This window comes from Phalacrocorax aristotelis, chromosome 8, assembly GCF_949628215.1.
Source record: "Phalacrocorax aristotelis chromosome 8, bGulAri2.1, whole genome shotgun sequence".
NCBI classification, from domain to species: domain Eukaryota; kingdom Metazoa; phylum Chordata; class Aves; order Suliformes; family Phalacrocoracidae; genus Phalacrocorax; species Phalacrocorax aristotelis.
Window position 1 is genome coordinate 276,233 of NC_134283.1, and position 17,389 is coordinate 293,621.

A 17,389-nucleotide genomic window follows, 5' to 3' on the forward strand; every position below is an offset into this window, starting at 1 on the left:
GAAAACCAGGAAAGCACTGACTTCGCACTGGGAAGCCCCAAGACCCACACCCAGAGGTCCTTGGAAGAGATTCCAAGTCTAAAGTGCCACTTGCTTGGCAGACTGTACCATAGGTACAGCCACACAAGAACTGACACAGCCCTCACAGTCACTATGGTCCCACCTGTGCTTAACAGACGGTTGCCTGTTCCAGCTCCTTCTATCGCTGTGCTAGGTCCAAACAGAAGAAATTGAGCATGGGCTGGGGTAATGTGCAAGTTCTTCTCAAAGAGTTCCTACCTCTTTCTACAGGAAACAAAGGTCATTTCACCCAAGTAATAACCTCCCCATCCCAAACTGGAACCATCAGAAATTAATTCAGTGGGGAAATTAATATCATACTTTTATGAGATAATTGCAAATCTAATGTAACATACCACAGAAGTACTTCTTGGAAACACCTAGTTCATTCATCTGCTCCGCCTACCATACTTTTTGCAAGACAATGGTGAGTAGCTCTTATTTTGAAGCAAGTGTTTTAATATAGGTAACAAAACCAAGGTTAATTAGCTTGAGGGAGAATATTGCTGCTAGCTTGAGATGTCTTGAAGTGTAAGACTGAAAGGTTTTGAAATTTTTTCTTTATAGCTACTCCTTTTTCAGATTCAGAATAATTGGAATGACCTCTGTAGGAGCTACGCATTATATTTCTCCATTTTGCTTTACAATCGTTGCGGAGGGGGGAGGTTGTTTTTTTAAACGAGGGAGCGTATATGAGAATTGGACACGGACTGTTTACTTTGAGAAAACACCCTGTCGTATAAATAAGGACACAGGCATTTTATGTTTGCTGCAGCCACAAACAGACTCTCTTGTAGTGCAACTGAAAGCCAAAGGGAAAGATGCTGTATTGGTAATAGCCATCCTAAAGGGAATGTATTATATGATGCAAAGATCTAACTTTGATATAAAAATCAGAAACACAAAGAACTTCACAAAAATAATGGAAAAGAAGGAAACAATGAGGATAAACCTACAGAGTTGAACTTCTCTCATTAACTGGTTCAGCTTTAAGAGATTTAGGACAGATCACAGTTCTCAGGTTTTGGAATCAGGAAATGCTTTAATGAAATTGCTTTCTCTGGAGTTCTGCAATGGCTTTTTCTATGGCACCTGTCCGTAACACCAGGCAGCTCTTTCTCTGTCATTAGCAGAGTGTGGTGAGAAGCTGCCCCATGAGGCATGGTATTAAATGCAACAGCATAACCAATTTTTAACAATTCATACCTCTGCAACAATATCAAAGCAAACAAAAAAGGGGCATAAAAGTTTCCAAAAGCTGGAGGGAAACTGGTATACGACACAGCTTGGTCTGAGATTCCTTAAGCAGACTGTCATATTCAATGGGGAGGACAATACTCAGAAAGCCTTTTGAGTTCCCCTTCTGTTCCTTCTCCTTTGCCCCAGTATTCTCAAGCAGTAGAGATGTAGGAATGGAATGCAAACCCAACTCTCATTCAAGTTGTATACGTGAACCATGTATTACAGGGAATAAGGATTCTGAAATCATTATGGTTCCTCAAGTTTTGGTCTATGCTCTTGCAGGGTGTATTGAGATTACAGCAAAGAGGTATGGAAACACAGCAACAAATCCTCCATGGGATGACCATCCTCCATTCAGCAGCCCAAACTGGCGCTGGCCTGAAATATTCCCAATTTAACGCAACATCCTGCTCTGTTGCAAAGCCTCCCAGTACAGCTCTGTATCAAGTAGCTAGAATGGTGATAATAGACATGCATATGTATACAAATGCGTGTGCACATACAGACACTTATCAATGAAGATCAGTATTGATAACGTTTTTCAGAAAAGGGAGATGCTTGAAAGGCAGTACATTACATAAAAATAAGCTAGGAGACGTAACAAAACAGGTGGTGTTATTTAATTCCCTTTGCTTAACATTTCCCATTTAATTAATTATTTTTGTTCCATTATTACAGTTATAGCTAATTAGACTCCTAGAGCTTTAAAGGTTTCCTCAGAGGAAGAGATCTGATCATTGCAAAAAATTCTGCTGCTTGGAACTGTCAATCTCTAGGCACTGATAACACCTACTGCAAGTGAGCAAGTTTCTCCATTTTGGGCTGTGACATGATAAACATCCTAAAAACTTCAGAAATAAAATTTTTTCAAAAGGCAATGAGCAGCCTTATGTGGGCTACCTAATGCTACCTGTTTATTCAAGATTGTGTGAAGTGAGGGCTTCTTTTATGGCTTTTGTTTGTTTGAGGATTTCAGCTTCATCACACATAGTCACTGCCAGGAAAAGAGTCGAGTTTCTGACATGTCAGATCTCTTGTTGACTACATGCAAGGTCAAAAGAAATAAGCCCCTTTGCTGATCCTGTGAACCAAGGATACCGCATTTTAGAAAATAAAGTTCTGATATGGCTTTCAACATCATACAATGTATTTGAAGAGAGAAGTAGAAAGCAAAATCCTGAATTATTTTAAGCAGCTTTTCCAATAACACAATGTATTAAAATTCAGCAGTTAGAAAACATTTAAACAAGTTTGGAATTAAAACAAAACCAGACTAGACTCTGGCTCTCAATGAAACTGAAGAATTCCCAGAGGTAAGCAATTTTTCCCCCTGTATACCCTCATGGATACCTAGGTATCTCATTCTCTGTAGGAAGAAAAATGAAATAACCTGATAATAGGCCCCTAGAGATAAACAACCTGAACCAAAAACACAACCAAAATACCCAAACCAAAACTAAAACCTGCAGTTTTGCAAAGCTACCCCAAATGCATTTTTCTTAAGGTACAATATGCTCCAAACACAGAGCCATTTTACAATATTACTACAGGCTTCCTAACAGCTTTTGGAATTCTAAAGCAGCTTGTTGTGAGTTCTTTTTAGCACGGCTAGAGTAGATTATCAACAGACTAATCTTCCTCTAAATTTTGATGGTTTTCAGGAATTAACTTAAAAATATTTTTGTAAGACTCCTTCACTTACCTAAGATGACTACATCTTGCTTCATACCATCACACAACTGCTAGTCTCTTAAAAGCAGATCATTACAAGTTCCCAAAGCAACGCTGGAGTCTCACAGGCCCTCTGACAATTCCAAGTGCACATTAAGAACTTACCAAACAGGCTTTTTCAGATCTGTACTTCTTCCTACAAACACTTACCCACAACAGCAGCATTATGCTTTCCCTCACCTTTTATTTTACAACCCAAAATGTTCTCTGTTTAGCAAGCAGCTTTATATTACTACTGCATCTTGTCCATACAAAAGGCTCATCTCAGATCAAACTTAGCACAAAGAATCTGTGGAAGGGAATTAATGAAAACTGTAAATTTTTGGAAGCTTATGCCTGCCTGCACTGTTCAGTTCTGCTTCCTAGTCCCCTTCGTTTGTTAGAGTTTCCTCAAGATCAATCTTTTTACCATCCCACAAGAATGGGCAATATACTCCCCCTCCTCTTTGTCCCTGGATGCACGTGTCAAGAACTCCAAGTGTAGAAGAAAAATACTTCTTTGCAGACCTGCAAAGAGAGTCAAGACTCCCTGCTCCACTTGATCTCATAAAATTGTGTCGTAGGTTGAGGTAGATGATGTCTTGACTGTAGAAGAGGTGCTCAGGTATTTCCTCAAGGCCGTAGCATGAAAGATCAACCATGCCAAGTCGCATAGACACAACCTGAAAAGAAGGAGAAAGAGCTGCAGCTGTGCAAGGATTCTTCTCTGGAAGTCTAATGGAAGGCCAATCTGCAAGATGATGAAAGAACCCCCTTGTCCTGCAGGAAACTGAGTCCACGGAATATGAGTTTATGCCATTTGCTACCATTGTTTCTGCAAGCCCCCTGACAAGGATGCATATCTGGATAACAAACAGGACATACAGAAACCCCTGCTCTGTATGTGCAACAGGTGCTGCCTAAAAGCTAGACCATAAGAGAGCCAACTTAATGGAGAAAACTGTCTTTGGCTGAGGAGGCTGCTGAGAAAGCGTAGTCTCTGAGTGCCTTCCAAAGATACATGCAGCAACAGGAAGGAGTTGACCTTCCAGTTCAAACCTTTAAGGTTTACAGAACAGAACCTCTGTGTGGCCTAGCTACTTCTTCCGACTTTCTTTTGTTAGCTTGTTCAGGGTATGATATTGGAAACACAACCTGTTATGATGAAAAGGCTTCATAAATTATGGTTTTGCAATATTTCATAAAGTCTTTGCAAATATCAGATCTCCTTTCATTAGGTATGCTTTGTTTCAAGGTCTTTGGTGCTTCGTGCCAGATTTTATGACCTGCTTTATCCTGAGCTCATTTCATATTTCATAGGATTTTTATACGTATATATTTATACATATATATACACATATGAGGTCAAAGTGTGGCTCAGCATTAAGCTATTGCCATCTAATTGTACTTTAATGTGGAATAAGGATGCAACTCTGAAAACACTACACTTCTCTTGCTGACCTATGATCTCTGCGTTAACTCAAACCTATCAGGGTAGCCCCATGCCAGCCCAGGCCACAGTTTAGGCAGATTCAAGTATGGCAACAGGTGCAATTCATAGGTTTCTATGCCTGTAAACTCAGCCAGTCCCTGGGGTTTGTTCTAGTGACCTGTGATTAGGTACTCTCAATAAGTGCAGCAGGGGTGAAAAAATGCAGAACTACTATTCATCATTGCCGCACAGGCAGAAAGAGGAGAGAAGGCTAAAAGAAAGTCTCTGTAGTCCTGAGCGTGCAAGAAATGAAGAAAGCTGGAAAGTGTCCTGGGTACTGTCTCCAGCATCATAGCTATCCCTCTGCTTGCATACCAAGCCTGCATCAGAAAACCCCTCTTACCCCCGTACCCACCACCCAGACTACCGCAAGTCCCCAGGGCCTCACCATGGATGCCTGTCGGTGCCACCGCTGATACTCTGCCAGTGATTCAAAGGAAACATGGTACGTTTGAGCTTGTGCTCCAGCAGATGTGAAAGCAAGTGTGTACTGCCGTCGTTTCACCTCTTCCACCTGCAAAGGGAGAACGGAAAACAAAACAGCCGGCCTAAACTCCAGCAATTACAACGGATCTGAAGTCTAGAGCGTGGTATTACCGACTACCAGTAACACTACATTTTGGTGAAAACACAGTTGTAAGGTTATTGGAAAGAAGCACAGAAGCAAGCCATAGAATCATAGGCATCGTTTTAGTTGGAAGGGACCTTTAAAGGTCATCTAGTCCAACCCCCCTGCCATGAGCAGGGACATCTTTAACTAGATCAGGTTGCTCAGAGCCCCGTCCGACTTGACTTTGAATGCTTCCAGGGATGGGGCATCAACCACCTCTCTGGGGAACCTGCCCCAGGGTTCCACCACTCATTGTAAAAAATCTCTTTCTTATATCTAGTCTAAATCTACCCTCTTTTAGTTTAAAACCATTACCCCTCGTCCAATTGCAACAGACCCTACTAAAACATTTGTCCCCATCTTTCCTATAAGCCCCCTTTAAGTACTGGAAGGCCAAATCCTCCTTAAAATCTTTCTGCTGAAGTAGATCCAAGATGTAACAATTGCCACAACTCCCGTTCACAACGTTGGCTACTAACAGGAAAGCAGAACTAGTGTTTCTTTGTTTTACTATCCTTAAGATGACTACGTAAGCAAAGCAAGTAGAAAGGGGTTGTACAACTCTCTGAGCAAGTTAATGGAGTAACGTGTTACAAAAGCCTAGATTAACCTTTTGTGGATAATTACCCATCATTACAATCCCTTCTTCCTTTCTAAGCCACGGGAAGCTAACCAAATAAAGTCTTACCTTCCCTCCAACGAGAGGCAAGATGTGCATCTTCCCTGTGTGGCTATCTTTCACAGAGGACACAATGAGGCACGTACCACAGAGAATTACCAACCGGTCTGCCCACTTGTGCAACTGGGTCTTTCCTTTGCGTACATTATAGACTCCAGAGAGCAGGATGCGATCTAACTGTTCCACTTGACATGGCTTTTCTAAAGAAAAAGGGGATATTAGCCTTTAGTTTCCATTTGTTCTTCATTCTCAGCAGCGAGTACGAATGGCAACACAGCTGTAACATGCAGAATCAGTTATTCTAAAGAACGAGTAAAGACAAAACTAGTTGCACTTAAAAAAAAAATCTCAGGCTAAGGACAAGCCACTTCATCAGTGCAGTAATGTCGGATTACTGTATTACTGTATGCCCTTTCAGTACAACATTATAACAGTTGCCACGCAATATGTTTTTAATCTACAGGTAATTACAGACTTTAGCGAGCTTATATGCTTGCCAAACATCCTTCATTCAGGTACAACAGAAAAGCAATTTCAAACACTTGTTGAGTCAGCTAAAGTCATAGAAACCATTAAATAAGTGGCTTCTGCTGGGCTTTAAAGGAAGGCCTGGAAAATCAGTTACAGAAGAAAGTCATTTCCCTGAAGATGATTCAAGTGAAAGGACTCGAGCACTGACTGTTACAGCTGTACTGTGTGCACTGCTAGCTATGACTCTAACCAGTAAAGTAGAATTCTGCTTCAGCCTTCTAATGCACATACACTTACTTTTAGGTCATCCTACCTCCTTGCCCCTTTTATTATTATTTTTTTCTTTTCAAGATAATGACAAATCTCCCAGATGCTTTTCAAGATTTGGTCTACTGTTTATACTAACTTACTGGTATGGAAAATTTTCCAAATAGTCAATTAACTGAATACTTTAAAGAACAGGAATAAGCCTTCGGAGTTTCAAGTGCTAAGAATCTTGTCATATTAAATTTATATATAATTTTATACTAAATAATCCCTAAGACAGATCCTGGCCAAGGGTCCTTTGTTTTACTTAGAAAAGGATCCTTTTTTTTTTTTTTTGAAGTTGCTACTGACAACTTCAGGACCGCTTCTGTCTTGAACTGTCCTGCAAGTGTCCTGATATCCACAAGCAGCATTAACCTGCTGATATTTATATTCCACCCCCCGCCCCCAAGTCAGACAGAGGAACTGAGTAGCCAACATACATGCCATATAATGACAAAACCTCTAGTTAGATCCGCTGGAAAAATATTCTCACGATTGGTTACGTATGACCCACTTCAAGACACAAACCATACTCCAAACTTCTATTAGGAGCAAAAAGTTAATGGCTGACTAGAGTTGTTATATTGTTTCTCAGTTAGAAAGCAGGGTCTTCAGCTTGCCAAATTTAAAGCATTGTCTTGATGTCTACACTAGGCTGAATTTAGCTGAAATATTTAGCTGTTTGTTTACAATAGTAGCTTTGTTTCAGAGACATGAAGTTTGGCATAAGATGCCCTTTAATGGTGAGAAACTCTAATCATCCACAGAAGAAAATCGTTTGGAATTCACCAAGCCGAAAGACTAGCCCAGACTTGAAAGAAAACAATGTTATGGGACCAAAAGTGGTATCCTACTGACTGCCACAGCAGCATTGTTCCAAGCACCAGATATTACTAAGAAGCTACACCAATCCTCCAGTTTCCCTATCCTCTCCGAAACATCGGTGACACCTACGTCCTACTGCTAAGGAAACATCCAGGGGCAACATTCAAGGACTTCTACTCTGAATCCCAGCTATTTCACAACTCCTCAAGCTATGTGTAAGAACAGTCTTAACCTCCAGGGACAGGCAAGCTCCTGTCACTCTTTGCAGCTCCTGAGCTTGGCCTTGAACGTCACTGTGACCATGCTTAACTCCGTGTTCCAATTAGCAAGCACAGGCTTTCCCATGGAGAGCAACCATAGAGGTCCTCAATAGACAGAGCTAGCACCTCTAACAGTGCCCTACAAGTTATACAAGTCCAGCTGTAGCAATACAAGGAATCAAGACAATTCCCCACCAGAGAAAGTGTCTGACCCTCTACAATTCACACCTGTCACACCTGCCATAGATGAACAGTTTGATGGCCCTGGACAGCTGCTTCCATTTGATCTGTTGTTGAAGCATGTAAACACCCTGTGACATTTGGTCTCTGAGCTTGCCCCATCCAGCCTGGGTCACTGGCCTGCAATCTCCAAGCAACTTCGATTGAGAGGAAGCCGTCCCGCCATTCTCCCAGCCAGTCTAGCACATCTTCTCCCCTCATAAAACTCTTGAGCTCCTAACAAGTATCTCAACAGCCAGACTTCAGGAAGCATGCCTCCCTGTCGCTGCTCTTTAATATGAGCTTCTATTAATCCTCTTGTATTCCCATCTCCCCCACTGGGCATAAGTACTCACCATGCACCAGGGAAAGAAACAAACCCAATATGGCACAGGAGAAAGGCAGACAGAAACGTGGGAAGAGAGCAGAGCAATTTGAGACATCCCCGAGGAGTGAAAGAAATATGAAGGCTGTTCGCAGAACTACAGCAGGTCCAGAGGTGGGCCACGGAAATGGTCAGGTGCCTCAAACACCTCTCCTATGAAGGAACGCTGAGGGAGCTGGGGTCGTTTAGCCTGGGGAAGGGAAGGCTCCGGGGAGACCTCGTTGCGGCCTTTCGATATATAAAAGGGGCTTATAAGGAAGGTGCAGAGAGCCTTACTGTAGTGACAGGACATGAGGCAACGGTTTTAAACTGAAAGAGGGTAGATTTAGACGGGACATAGGAAGAAATGTTTTACGCTGAGGGTGGTGAGGCACTGGAACAGGTTGCCCCGAGAAGTTGTGGATGCCCCATCCCTGGAAGTGTTCAAGGCCAGGTTGGACGGGGCTTTGAGCAAGCCGGTCTAGTGGAAAGGGTCCTTGCCCATGGCAGGGGATTTGGAACTAGGTGATCTTTAGAGGTCCCTTCCAACCCAAACCATTCTGTGATTCTATGATTCTAGGTAATGTTTCTCTAGCTAAAACGTATTACTTCATCCCTTATGTCCTCAGCTGCAGGCTTTGCAAAATGATCACATAATTCTCCATAGCATTCCCTCTAATTCCTCCCCTACCTTTAAGAACTACTTTGGCAGCATTTGCTTTCACTTTCTTAAAACAGGTCTCCTGACCACTCTTCAATCCTCAGACTTCTTCCTTCACAGCCTCTTTCTAAGCAGGACTACCCTCCCATGCTGACTGAAACTACTCAATTCCATTATCTACTTGCTTCCATGAAGTTGAATCACTGTTCCTGAATCTTCAGCAGTTCCTGCTTGACATACGCAAACTGAATTGCACATTTTTTCTTCAAAAGTTCTCTACAGCACTATTCTCGATGTCTCCCCTCCTTCCAGCTGAAGTAACTTCTGACTCCCTACTCCTTGCCCTATAAATCCAGACTGTACACGTCATGCTTCTTTCAATCTCCATTACACTTCTACAGTGTTTTGCCTGTTCTGCACATGGCTCCCAGACAGAAGGGGTTTGTCTCAGGTAAAGGGGTGGAGAAGCTGAATTCTTATGATCCTATTTCTAAATAAACAAATAATGGCTAACAGCTTAGTCAGGCTACCCAGCTCCACTACGCAAAAACAATTTACCATTAAAAGCATTTTCATTTTTTTTCTGAAATGCAAAAAATACAGAGGTGAAGTATTTAAAAGTAAATAAATAATTTAATTATCAGCTTTCCTCCCCCTTATTTCTTTTATATTTCGTCTTCACTTCAGTGAATTCCTTTTCTGACTGCTAGCAGCACATATCATTCTGTTGCCCCTTATGCACGTGGTATCCTGCCCAAACCGATGCAATAGGCCACTCAGAAGTCTCACTCCTGCAATGAAATGCACTGGGTTTCTAATGGCAGTCCTCATTATTAACTGGCTGGCACTTTCACTCTCTATTTACAGGCTGTGGAGGGTATTTGGCCAGGACTTTCCTTGCCCATATCCATACACCTTTCGGAAATACATTCTTCAGGCATGTCTAGACTGAACTGCAATATGTTTCTGATCCCATCAGGAAGGAGCTCTAAGGCATTTGTCATAACACAGGAAACAAAAAACAACAGAGCAATCTTATGTCCTCCTGTGAAGCCATCTTTTCTTGAGCCATAGATAGGATCAAGAGAACTACAGAATTGTGGGGTTTTTTTTACTATTAGTCTTGAAAACTTGTTATTTTAAGCAGTGCTTACTGGTACTTTGGGTGTTTGATGTAGCCACCTACAAACCCAATAGGTCAATGACTTGGGCTTCAGCTGAGTTCCACCTCATAGTTAAAGCTACAGGAACAGCTACAGTATGCACATACACAATTTCTTACCACTGTAAAAGCGAATCATACAGCTGAGATCAGAGTTTGCTGCCTCTTCCTGCATTCTGACAGGATCATCAAAACCCAACCCAGCCAAGTAGTCATACACAATCTGAAGGGGTTTTTCTGTGGGCTCCAGCCTCCTGTCAAAACATACAAGAGAGTAGTTTGAGAAAGCAAAAAAGATTAAACAAGTCTCATTGCAGCTGAAGTGTAAGCAATACTGACATACTGGTTGTTCTGCTTCTCTGAAGAGGTCTGGCAAGCATGCATCCTTGGGGTCTGTGCTTCCTGCTTGTCAAGTAGCACTTAAGGATGGTAGCACTTGAAGAATTACATTTCAGAAGGGAAACAGAGAGGAAAGGCAATAGGCATAAGCCATACAATCCACGGTGATCACTTCCATTCCATGATTTAAGAAGCACCAGGAGGAAACAATGACAAGAAGCAAAACCAGAAATATTGCACAAAAAGCAGACACCAAATAGTTAAAAAGCCCTGACTGAAAGATGTAAAAGAACTCTGCTTAAACTCCTCTTCCAAATGCAGCTGGGAGCAAAGCATATGAGAATCCTCCTGAAGAATGACTTCTAAAAAGAAAATAAAAATAAATTCCCCATTCTCTTTAGTTCTCATCAGTGCAAGATTCTCATGCTTTGGAAAATTAACTCGAACGGTATATTTAAAGAAAAGACGGTTTTAGAACTACAACAGATCATAGGAAGGATTCAGTGGCTAACTTGAATAAACGGCAATAAGAGAAAGTTCTCCTGAAACATCAGGTTTAACATATTCAGACCAGAAAAGATGTTTTCTGATCCTCTCATCCAGAGATCCACTTCTTCCAAAGATGCCGAATTGTTATTTTCTGCAAAATTAACAGAGTTTCTCACTAAATTATAAGTTTTACTTTAGGCAAAAAAAAAGTGTAAAAGATTAAGCACTGAAAAAGTAAGATGGGAGTTAAAATAAACTGCTCCAGTGGCCCACTCATTATCCAGCATTAAAAAAATCCTAGCCTCAGATTAAGGTCACTGGACCTCAATTTGTCACCTATTCTTTAAACAGGTGTTATTAAATCATGAGACTAACCATTTAAAACTTCCTTTACAAGATGAGGCTTGATGTGCTTTTAAAATTTTCTTGCGGTAGGGTGGGTCTACTTTAACTCAAAATAATTTTTACTACTGATCTTTTTTTTTGGCTTACCAACATTCTGTAAGCGCTAGAACCATGATCGTTCGCTGCATCTACGCACAGACTATGCAAAACTGTACAAAGACTTCTTGGTTCTACTCAACAGTATTTATATTCCGAGATCAAACCTGCTCTCGAATATTTGGCACATTCACTCATACCCCTTCAATCCACGAGCCCTCTTGAATTGCAGTTTTTTCAAGCTATAGCCTCCTTCCTCTCCTCTTTAGTACATTTGGCTTTTACATAAATACATCCAGCGATACTGAAAAGCAGTGTTTTCCAGAGAATAGCGTATGCTAAACCATCTAGATCAACCTGTTGCACTGACTTCTCAGTACTCATCACTCCCTCCATCTACACCTTCCAGAGTTGTTACCTTTCTTTTAGTCGCAGATCATTAACAGAGCAGCTGAACAGTGCAAGTTTACCTTTCTTTATTCAGACATACACTAACCCCTCATCCAAAAAAATGTTTACGCTGAACAACAGTTTCCAGTTTGTAAGGCATCAGCCACCGAGTTTTATTGGTTTGTGCATTGCTTTTCTACCAATGACATTAGAATGTAGAATCATAGAATGGTTTGGGTTGGAGGGGACCTTTATAGGACACCTAGTCCAACCCTCCTGCCATGAGCAGGGACATCTTCAACTAGATCAGGTTGCTCAGAGCCCCGTCCAACATCACACACTGCAACAAATGACTAATGCCTTTGGCATTATAGTATTCTACTATAGTATTTCCACTATTATACTAGTATAATACACTAGTATTATACTATAGTATTTCCACTATTACTGACAGCTTTACAAATGCCATCTCATAATTAAGGCAGGACTGATTTCATAAGAGACGTATCATTTACAAGTATCTAGTCATACAGGCTTCCTTTGTAGTCAACAGGACACACCTCAAGAAGTAAAATGACCTCAGGTGTTTCAAGCACATACATTGCAACTCTTTCACTTCACACACAGGACCTCTGCATCAGAAACAGGATTACTCTCAAAGTTATGGTCCAAAACAACAAAGTTTCTAGCCTGTCCAGAAAACCAGCCATTACTGCTCAATGTTTGCTAAGCCTGAATATGGCAACTTTGCTCTCTCCCCGTTTTGCTTGACGCAGAAATACATCAACTTGCTAGTCAGAAGGCTGTATATGAAATAATCCCCTTCCTCTCACTTCAGAAACTGTCTCTTGGAGCTTCTACTACTAAACGGGTGTCAGGCCTTGGAGACTCCAGTCAGCGCTAAATATAATCAGAAAGTTATTGGAAAATTTCAACCCATAAATAGGCTTTCTTTAACAGATAAAGGAGGAAAATCTTGATCTGTATTCAAATCCACCCAAAGGATCACTCCCTGATGGAGCTGGTTTGTTTGGAAATCTGTTGTTCATTCTTCCTTGATTGGACTAGTAGCATTTAAATTTTAGTTTATGAAATATTGGCTGCCATAACCAGTAGAAAACATGGTTAATTTATGAATTAATATCAATATCATAGTTTTTAGTAGATTCTGAGGAGTTACTCCGATTCTGTGAAGCCTCCAATGTGACTAAAAGCAATGTCAGAGACAGCAATTTGGTATGTACTATAAGTATACTCCAAAACTCATACATGAGAATAACATTCATGCATCAATTTAAAGTTCAAGATGTAATCAGGTGACTGTCAGTAACGCATACCATTGCTGCTGCTACGGCTGGTTTGTTGCAGTTTTTTGTGGTGATGCCTTTTTTAAATAGAAAAACTGCTTTTTCTTTCTACTCCTTTAAACCAGTAAAGAAAAGGAAATGAAGAGAGAGCCAGTGTAGTTTAATGCAAATTCAGATAAATTTCAGCAGAAAGCACAATCCCTCCCATTCCTGCCCTCCCCAGGGGAGGATACTTCTCTGGTATCCAAATCAGATGCTATGACACACACATACGACAAAGACACGGTTTCTGCCATGTTCCCAATTATTCGTAATGTCTTTTTTGACTAACAAAATTTTGTTAAAGCCAAATTCACATTAACTTCCCAAAACAAGTTGAACAAATGCTCAGAATCCACAGGAGTTTAAGGTACCTAATGCCAAATCACAGCACTCAGATGATTACTGCTGTTCAGCTTGCCAACAATTCAGTACAGATATTCCTATCCCATTATACTGACTAGAAGGTGAGTTTAGGCTCCATCACAAGCACAGCATTAAATCATACTAAACAGTAATGCAAGTATTTAAGACTTTAAATAAATACTTTTTTCAAAGTCAGTCCATTCATTATCACTAGTAAAATGGAAATCACAGTTCTGAACTTTTTTTTTTTTTTAAATCTTTATCATCACCAACTCAATGTGGTTGCAACAAGCCTCTCTAGTGACCATCTAGCCCAACCCCTGTGCTCAAGCAGGGCCATCTACAGCTGGTTGTCCAGGACCCCGTCCAGCTGGGTTTTCCATATCTCAAAGGAGGCTCCACAACCTCCCTGAGCAACCCGTGCCAGTGCTTAGCCAGTTGTCTGATGTTCAGAGGGAACTTCCCGTATTTCCACTTGTGCCCATCACCTCTTGTCCTGTCACTAGGCACCAATGAAAAAAAGTCTGGCTCCATTGTCTTCCTCTTTTCCCATCAGGTATTTATACACACTGATAAGATTCCCCTAAGCCTTCTTCAGGCTGAACAGTCCCAGCTCTCTCAGATGAAAGACGCTGCAGTCCCTTAATCATCTTAGTGGTTCTTTGCTTCTGCTCCTTCCAGTGAGTCCTTGTCTCCCTTGTACTCCCAGAATTGGACACAGCACTCCAGGTGTGGCCTCACCAGTGCCAGTAGAGGAGAAGGACCACCTCCCTGGACCTGCTGGCAACAGTCCTCCTAACGCAGCCCAGGTTGCTGCTGACCTTCTTTACCGCAAGGGCACATTGCTGGCTCATGGTCAGCTTGTTGCTCACCAGGATGCCCTGGTCCTTCTCCCCAGAGCTGCTTTCCAGCCAGTCAGCCCCCAGTTGTACTAATGCCTGTGGTTGTTCCTCCCCAGGTGCAGGACTTGCATTTTCACTTTGTTGAACTTCATGAGGTTCCTGACTGCCTGTCAAGGGTCAGTTGTTTAGCTCCAGTTGTCAAATTTTAATCTCAAGACCACGTGGAAGTTACCTGGTACAAATTCATGTGTCTTAGAAGGAGAATCCAGGTCAGTATCACAAAAAGTGTAGCTTGCCCCTGTAGTTGGGATGACTTCACTCTTGATTATGCCATCCACTTTATATCATCAATGAGTTGAGAAGTCCTCTGAAATAGTTTGGAGAGCTATAAGCAAGGACCAAATCGTACGCTTTCCAAGATAAAATGGAAAATAGCTTCCAAAACAAAAAGTCCCAAAAGGAAAACAGCAGTTGAGCATGGAAATTTCAAACAGTGCTGATCACCTGCACTACCACTAATCGCTCTGACACTGCTCATCTTCTTGGAACTCCTGGAAAAAGATCCTAGGCCAGCTAAGATAGAGCTCTTTGTACAATCAGCATGAAAAGCTGATTTATGAAACACTTTCTTTCCCTGCATTGCCAGATGGCCACATAACAAGAGGTTGGTTCAAGAGAGTGTAATGCCATCAATGCTTCTCCCTTTTGCTTCAGTTCTTCAGTTCAAATGCAGGTTCTCAGTCTTTTGCAGGACCTTCTGTTGAGATCTAGAAGCTCAGAGCCAAGCGCTTCTATAAATAAGTAACTGAGGTTTACATTATCATTTAATTTTTTTGCCACAGATAGCAGTGAACATGACACCAAACTTTCAAAAGAGCTTTCCGAGGTAATCTTGGAAATGACAAACCTGTGTATCCATCTCCTATAATAGGCAAGCTACTAGAAACTGGAATAAATAATAGATTGCACTGAACAATGCTGACTTCCAAAACAGTAAACTCTGATGGATTCTATACCCTTCAGTGCAGAACACAAGCAGAATACGAAAGATTTGACTGGATCTCCAAATAGCTTGCCCAAGTTTCCCACAACTACCCCTAGATTCCAATTCTTCTGCTATTAAAGCCTTATGCTTGCCAGAAGACACTTCTCCATCATGTGACCCATGGCTCAGGAACCATAAACCTTGAATGTCACTCACAAAAAGAGGACTTCAAGTAGTCTGCATCTTCATTTCCTAGGTAAAAAAAAAATCTCACTTGACCATTACAATTTGGTCACTGACTGGACCTGAGGCTTTTGTGAGTATGCACTGAAAAATATACTTCTTGCACATCAGAGTTCAGGAAGAACCTTAACACAGTAAAGGGATAAGTGCTTTTCATATGACACAAATTAAATCACAGTCCTACAGGATGCTCAATACTCTCTGAGGTAGAGTACTGTGGTTTACCCTCCTGAAAAAGCTGGATACCGCATCGCACTATAGTTACCCCTTCTGGAGATGCGATCTGATTTTTCATTATTTCTTTTCCCCTCATCTTTCACTTCAGCAAGAATTTTCTTTCTTGTTGAGGTAAATCAAACTGATATGCTTCTTTCAGACATCAAACACAGTGCCCTTGGTTTTGTTTCTTTTCTAAAAAAGCCATGTTCAAAAGGAACATTGGCAGTAGTATCTATTCAAGCCTAATCCCTCAACAAACATATCTCTCTTGCCATAGTACCATTCCTATCTGAAAACCAGCCGAGAGAGTAGTCTCTACTATCGCACCACCTGGAACAAAAAAGCCTTGCCAAAAAGTTAAGTCTTCTGAATTCTGCAAGTTGTCTGCAAAACACCACAAGTTGTTCAAAGTTCACTACCTGGCAAGAGAGTTTGAGTTTACAGAAAAATCGACACCTAAAAAGTTACATATACGCAGCAGACACTGACTGACCACCCCACAGATGAAGCATGGCTTGGTGCTACACATTTCAAGTGTGAAGACCTGGTGGGACAAGCTGTTGACACTCAGCCCATGGCTGAGCTACTCTTACGGCATTAGCTGGTAAGCTGAGTCTGTGACCCAGGAAACACCAGCACGGGTCCACGCATTTAGCTAATGACACTCACGGGTCCAGCACAGGGCTTTGTAAATAAAGCCACAAACAAACCACCTCATTACCTGCAGACCGCATTCAAACCAGAAAAGGGAGCAATCCACTGAATGCCTTTGGAGACATTCTGGAGACCTGACTGAATGGACCACTGGTCCAAGTTCTCGTCAGGAGCCACGTGATACACTAACAAAATCTAGGATAGGCCAGGAAACGGAAAACCAAAACCAGTATCTGCGATGGCGGTTTCTATATGGAATTTCTTCACTAACATGATCAAGGCTGACCGGTTCCAGAGGCAATAGTTAAAGCTTGAGGTAGAAAAACATGCTTTCCCTTTGAGAGAAGGCAATGTGGTGTGAAACCCAACGTGGCATGCGATCACATCAGAAATGCAAAAATTCTTCTGTAGCCAGTGCAATACCCCCTGAATGCTAGCACACATGGAGATCACCCTGGCTGTCACAGCAGCTGCTATTAGGCACAAAGAGCCCATTATATCCACATCAGTATCACATATCAGGGACTGGACACTCCTAGTGGTCAGAGAAGCAGCTCCATTAAGAGAGGGTACAAAGGGTAAGGAGAAAGAAAAGGCAACAAAAAGTAGCAACAGTTACGCAGCTCCTGCTGCAACTGTAGCTCTTCTTCATAAGCAACAGTCAAGTTTTCATACCTCCGTAGTTTAAATTTTTGTTGCGAGGGGTCTCCAGACCAAAGAAGGTATCTGTGCTATTTTTGTTTAATCCCCTCCATCTGTAAGAAGGTATAATTTCTAGATATGAAAGGGTGCTAACGTAAGGAAAGGTTCTAGCTAAGAGAACTCTTAAGATCCTCGAGGTGTGCTGTAGAGAAGAAAGTTCTGACAGAAACTGACTCCCCTGTATAGGGACTTGAAAGGGAAATACAGAATGATCACAAGGACACCACTGAATATTTAAAGTGAATACACAAAAATGGTTTATGTTATTCTTTCATTTACTGTCCGTTTTTGAGTCTTCTGAGTTAGGTG

General features: G+C 41.6%; 1 protein-coding gene across 3 annotated transcripts in view; it reads right to left on the reverse strand.

Moving 5' to 3' along the window:
• The window catches only part of PHLPP2 (PH domain and leucine rich repeat protein phosphatase 2), a 42,876-nt gene that overhangs the window by 22,794 nt on the left and 2,693 nt on the right, over positions 1-17,389 (reverse strand). For 2 of the 3 annotated variants that reach the window (XM_075101036.1, XM_075101037.1), the window contains 4 exons: positions 10,185-10,318; positions 5,803-5,993; positions 4,893-5,018; positions 3,541-3,695 (listed from right to left, as the gene is read on the reverse strand). In XM_075101036.1, coding sequence (XP_074957137.1) covers positions 3,541-3,695; positions 4,893-5,018; positions 5,803-5,993; positions 10,185-10,318 — 606 coding nt within the window. The remainder of the gene's footprint in view (positions 1-3,540; positions 3,696-4,892; positions 5,019-5,802; positions 5,994-10,184; positions 10,319-17,389) is intronic. The other variant, XM_075101038.1, reaches the window with a different exon arrangement.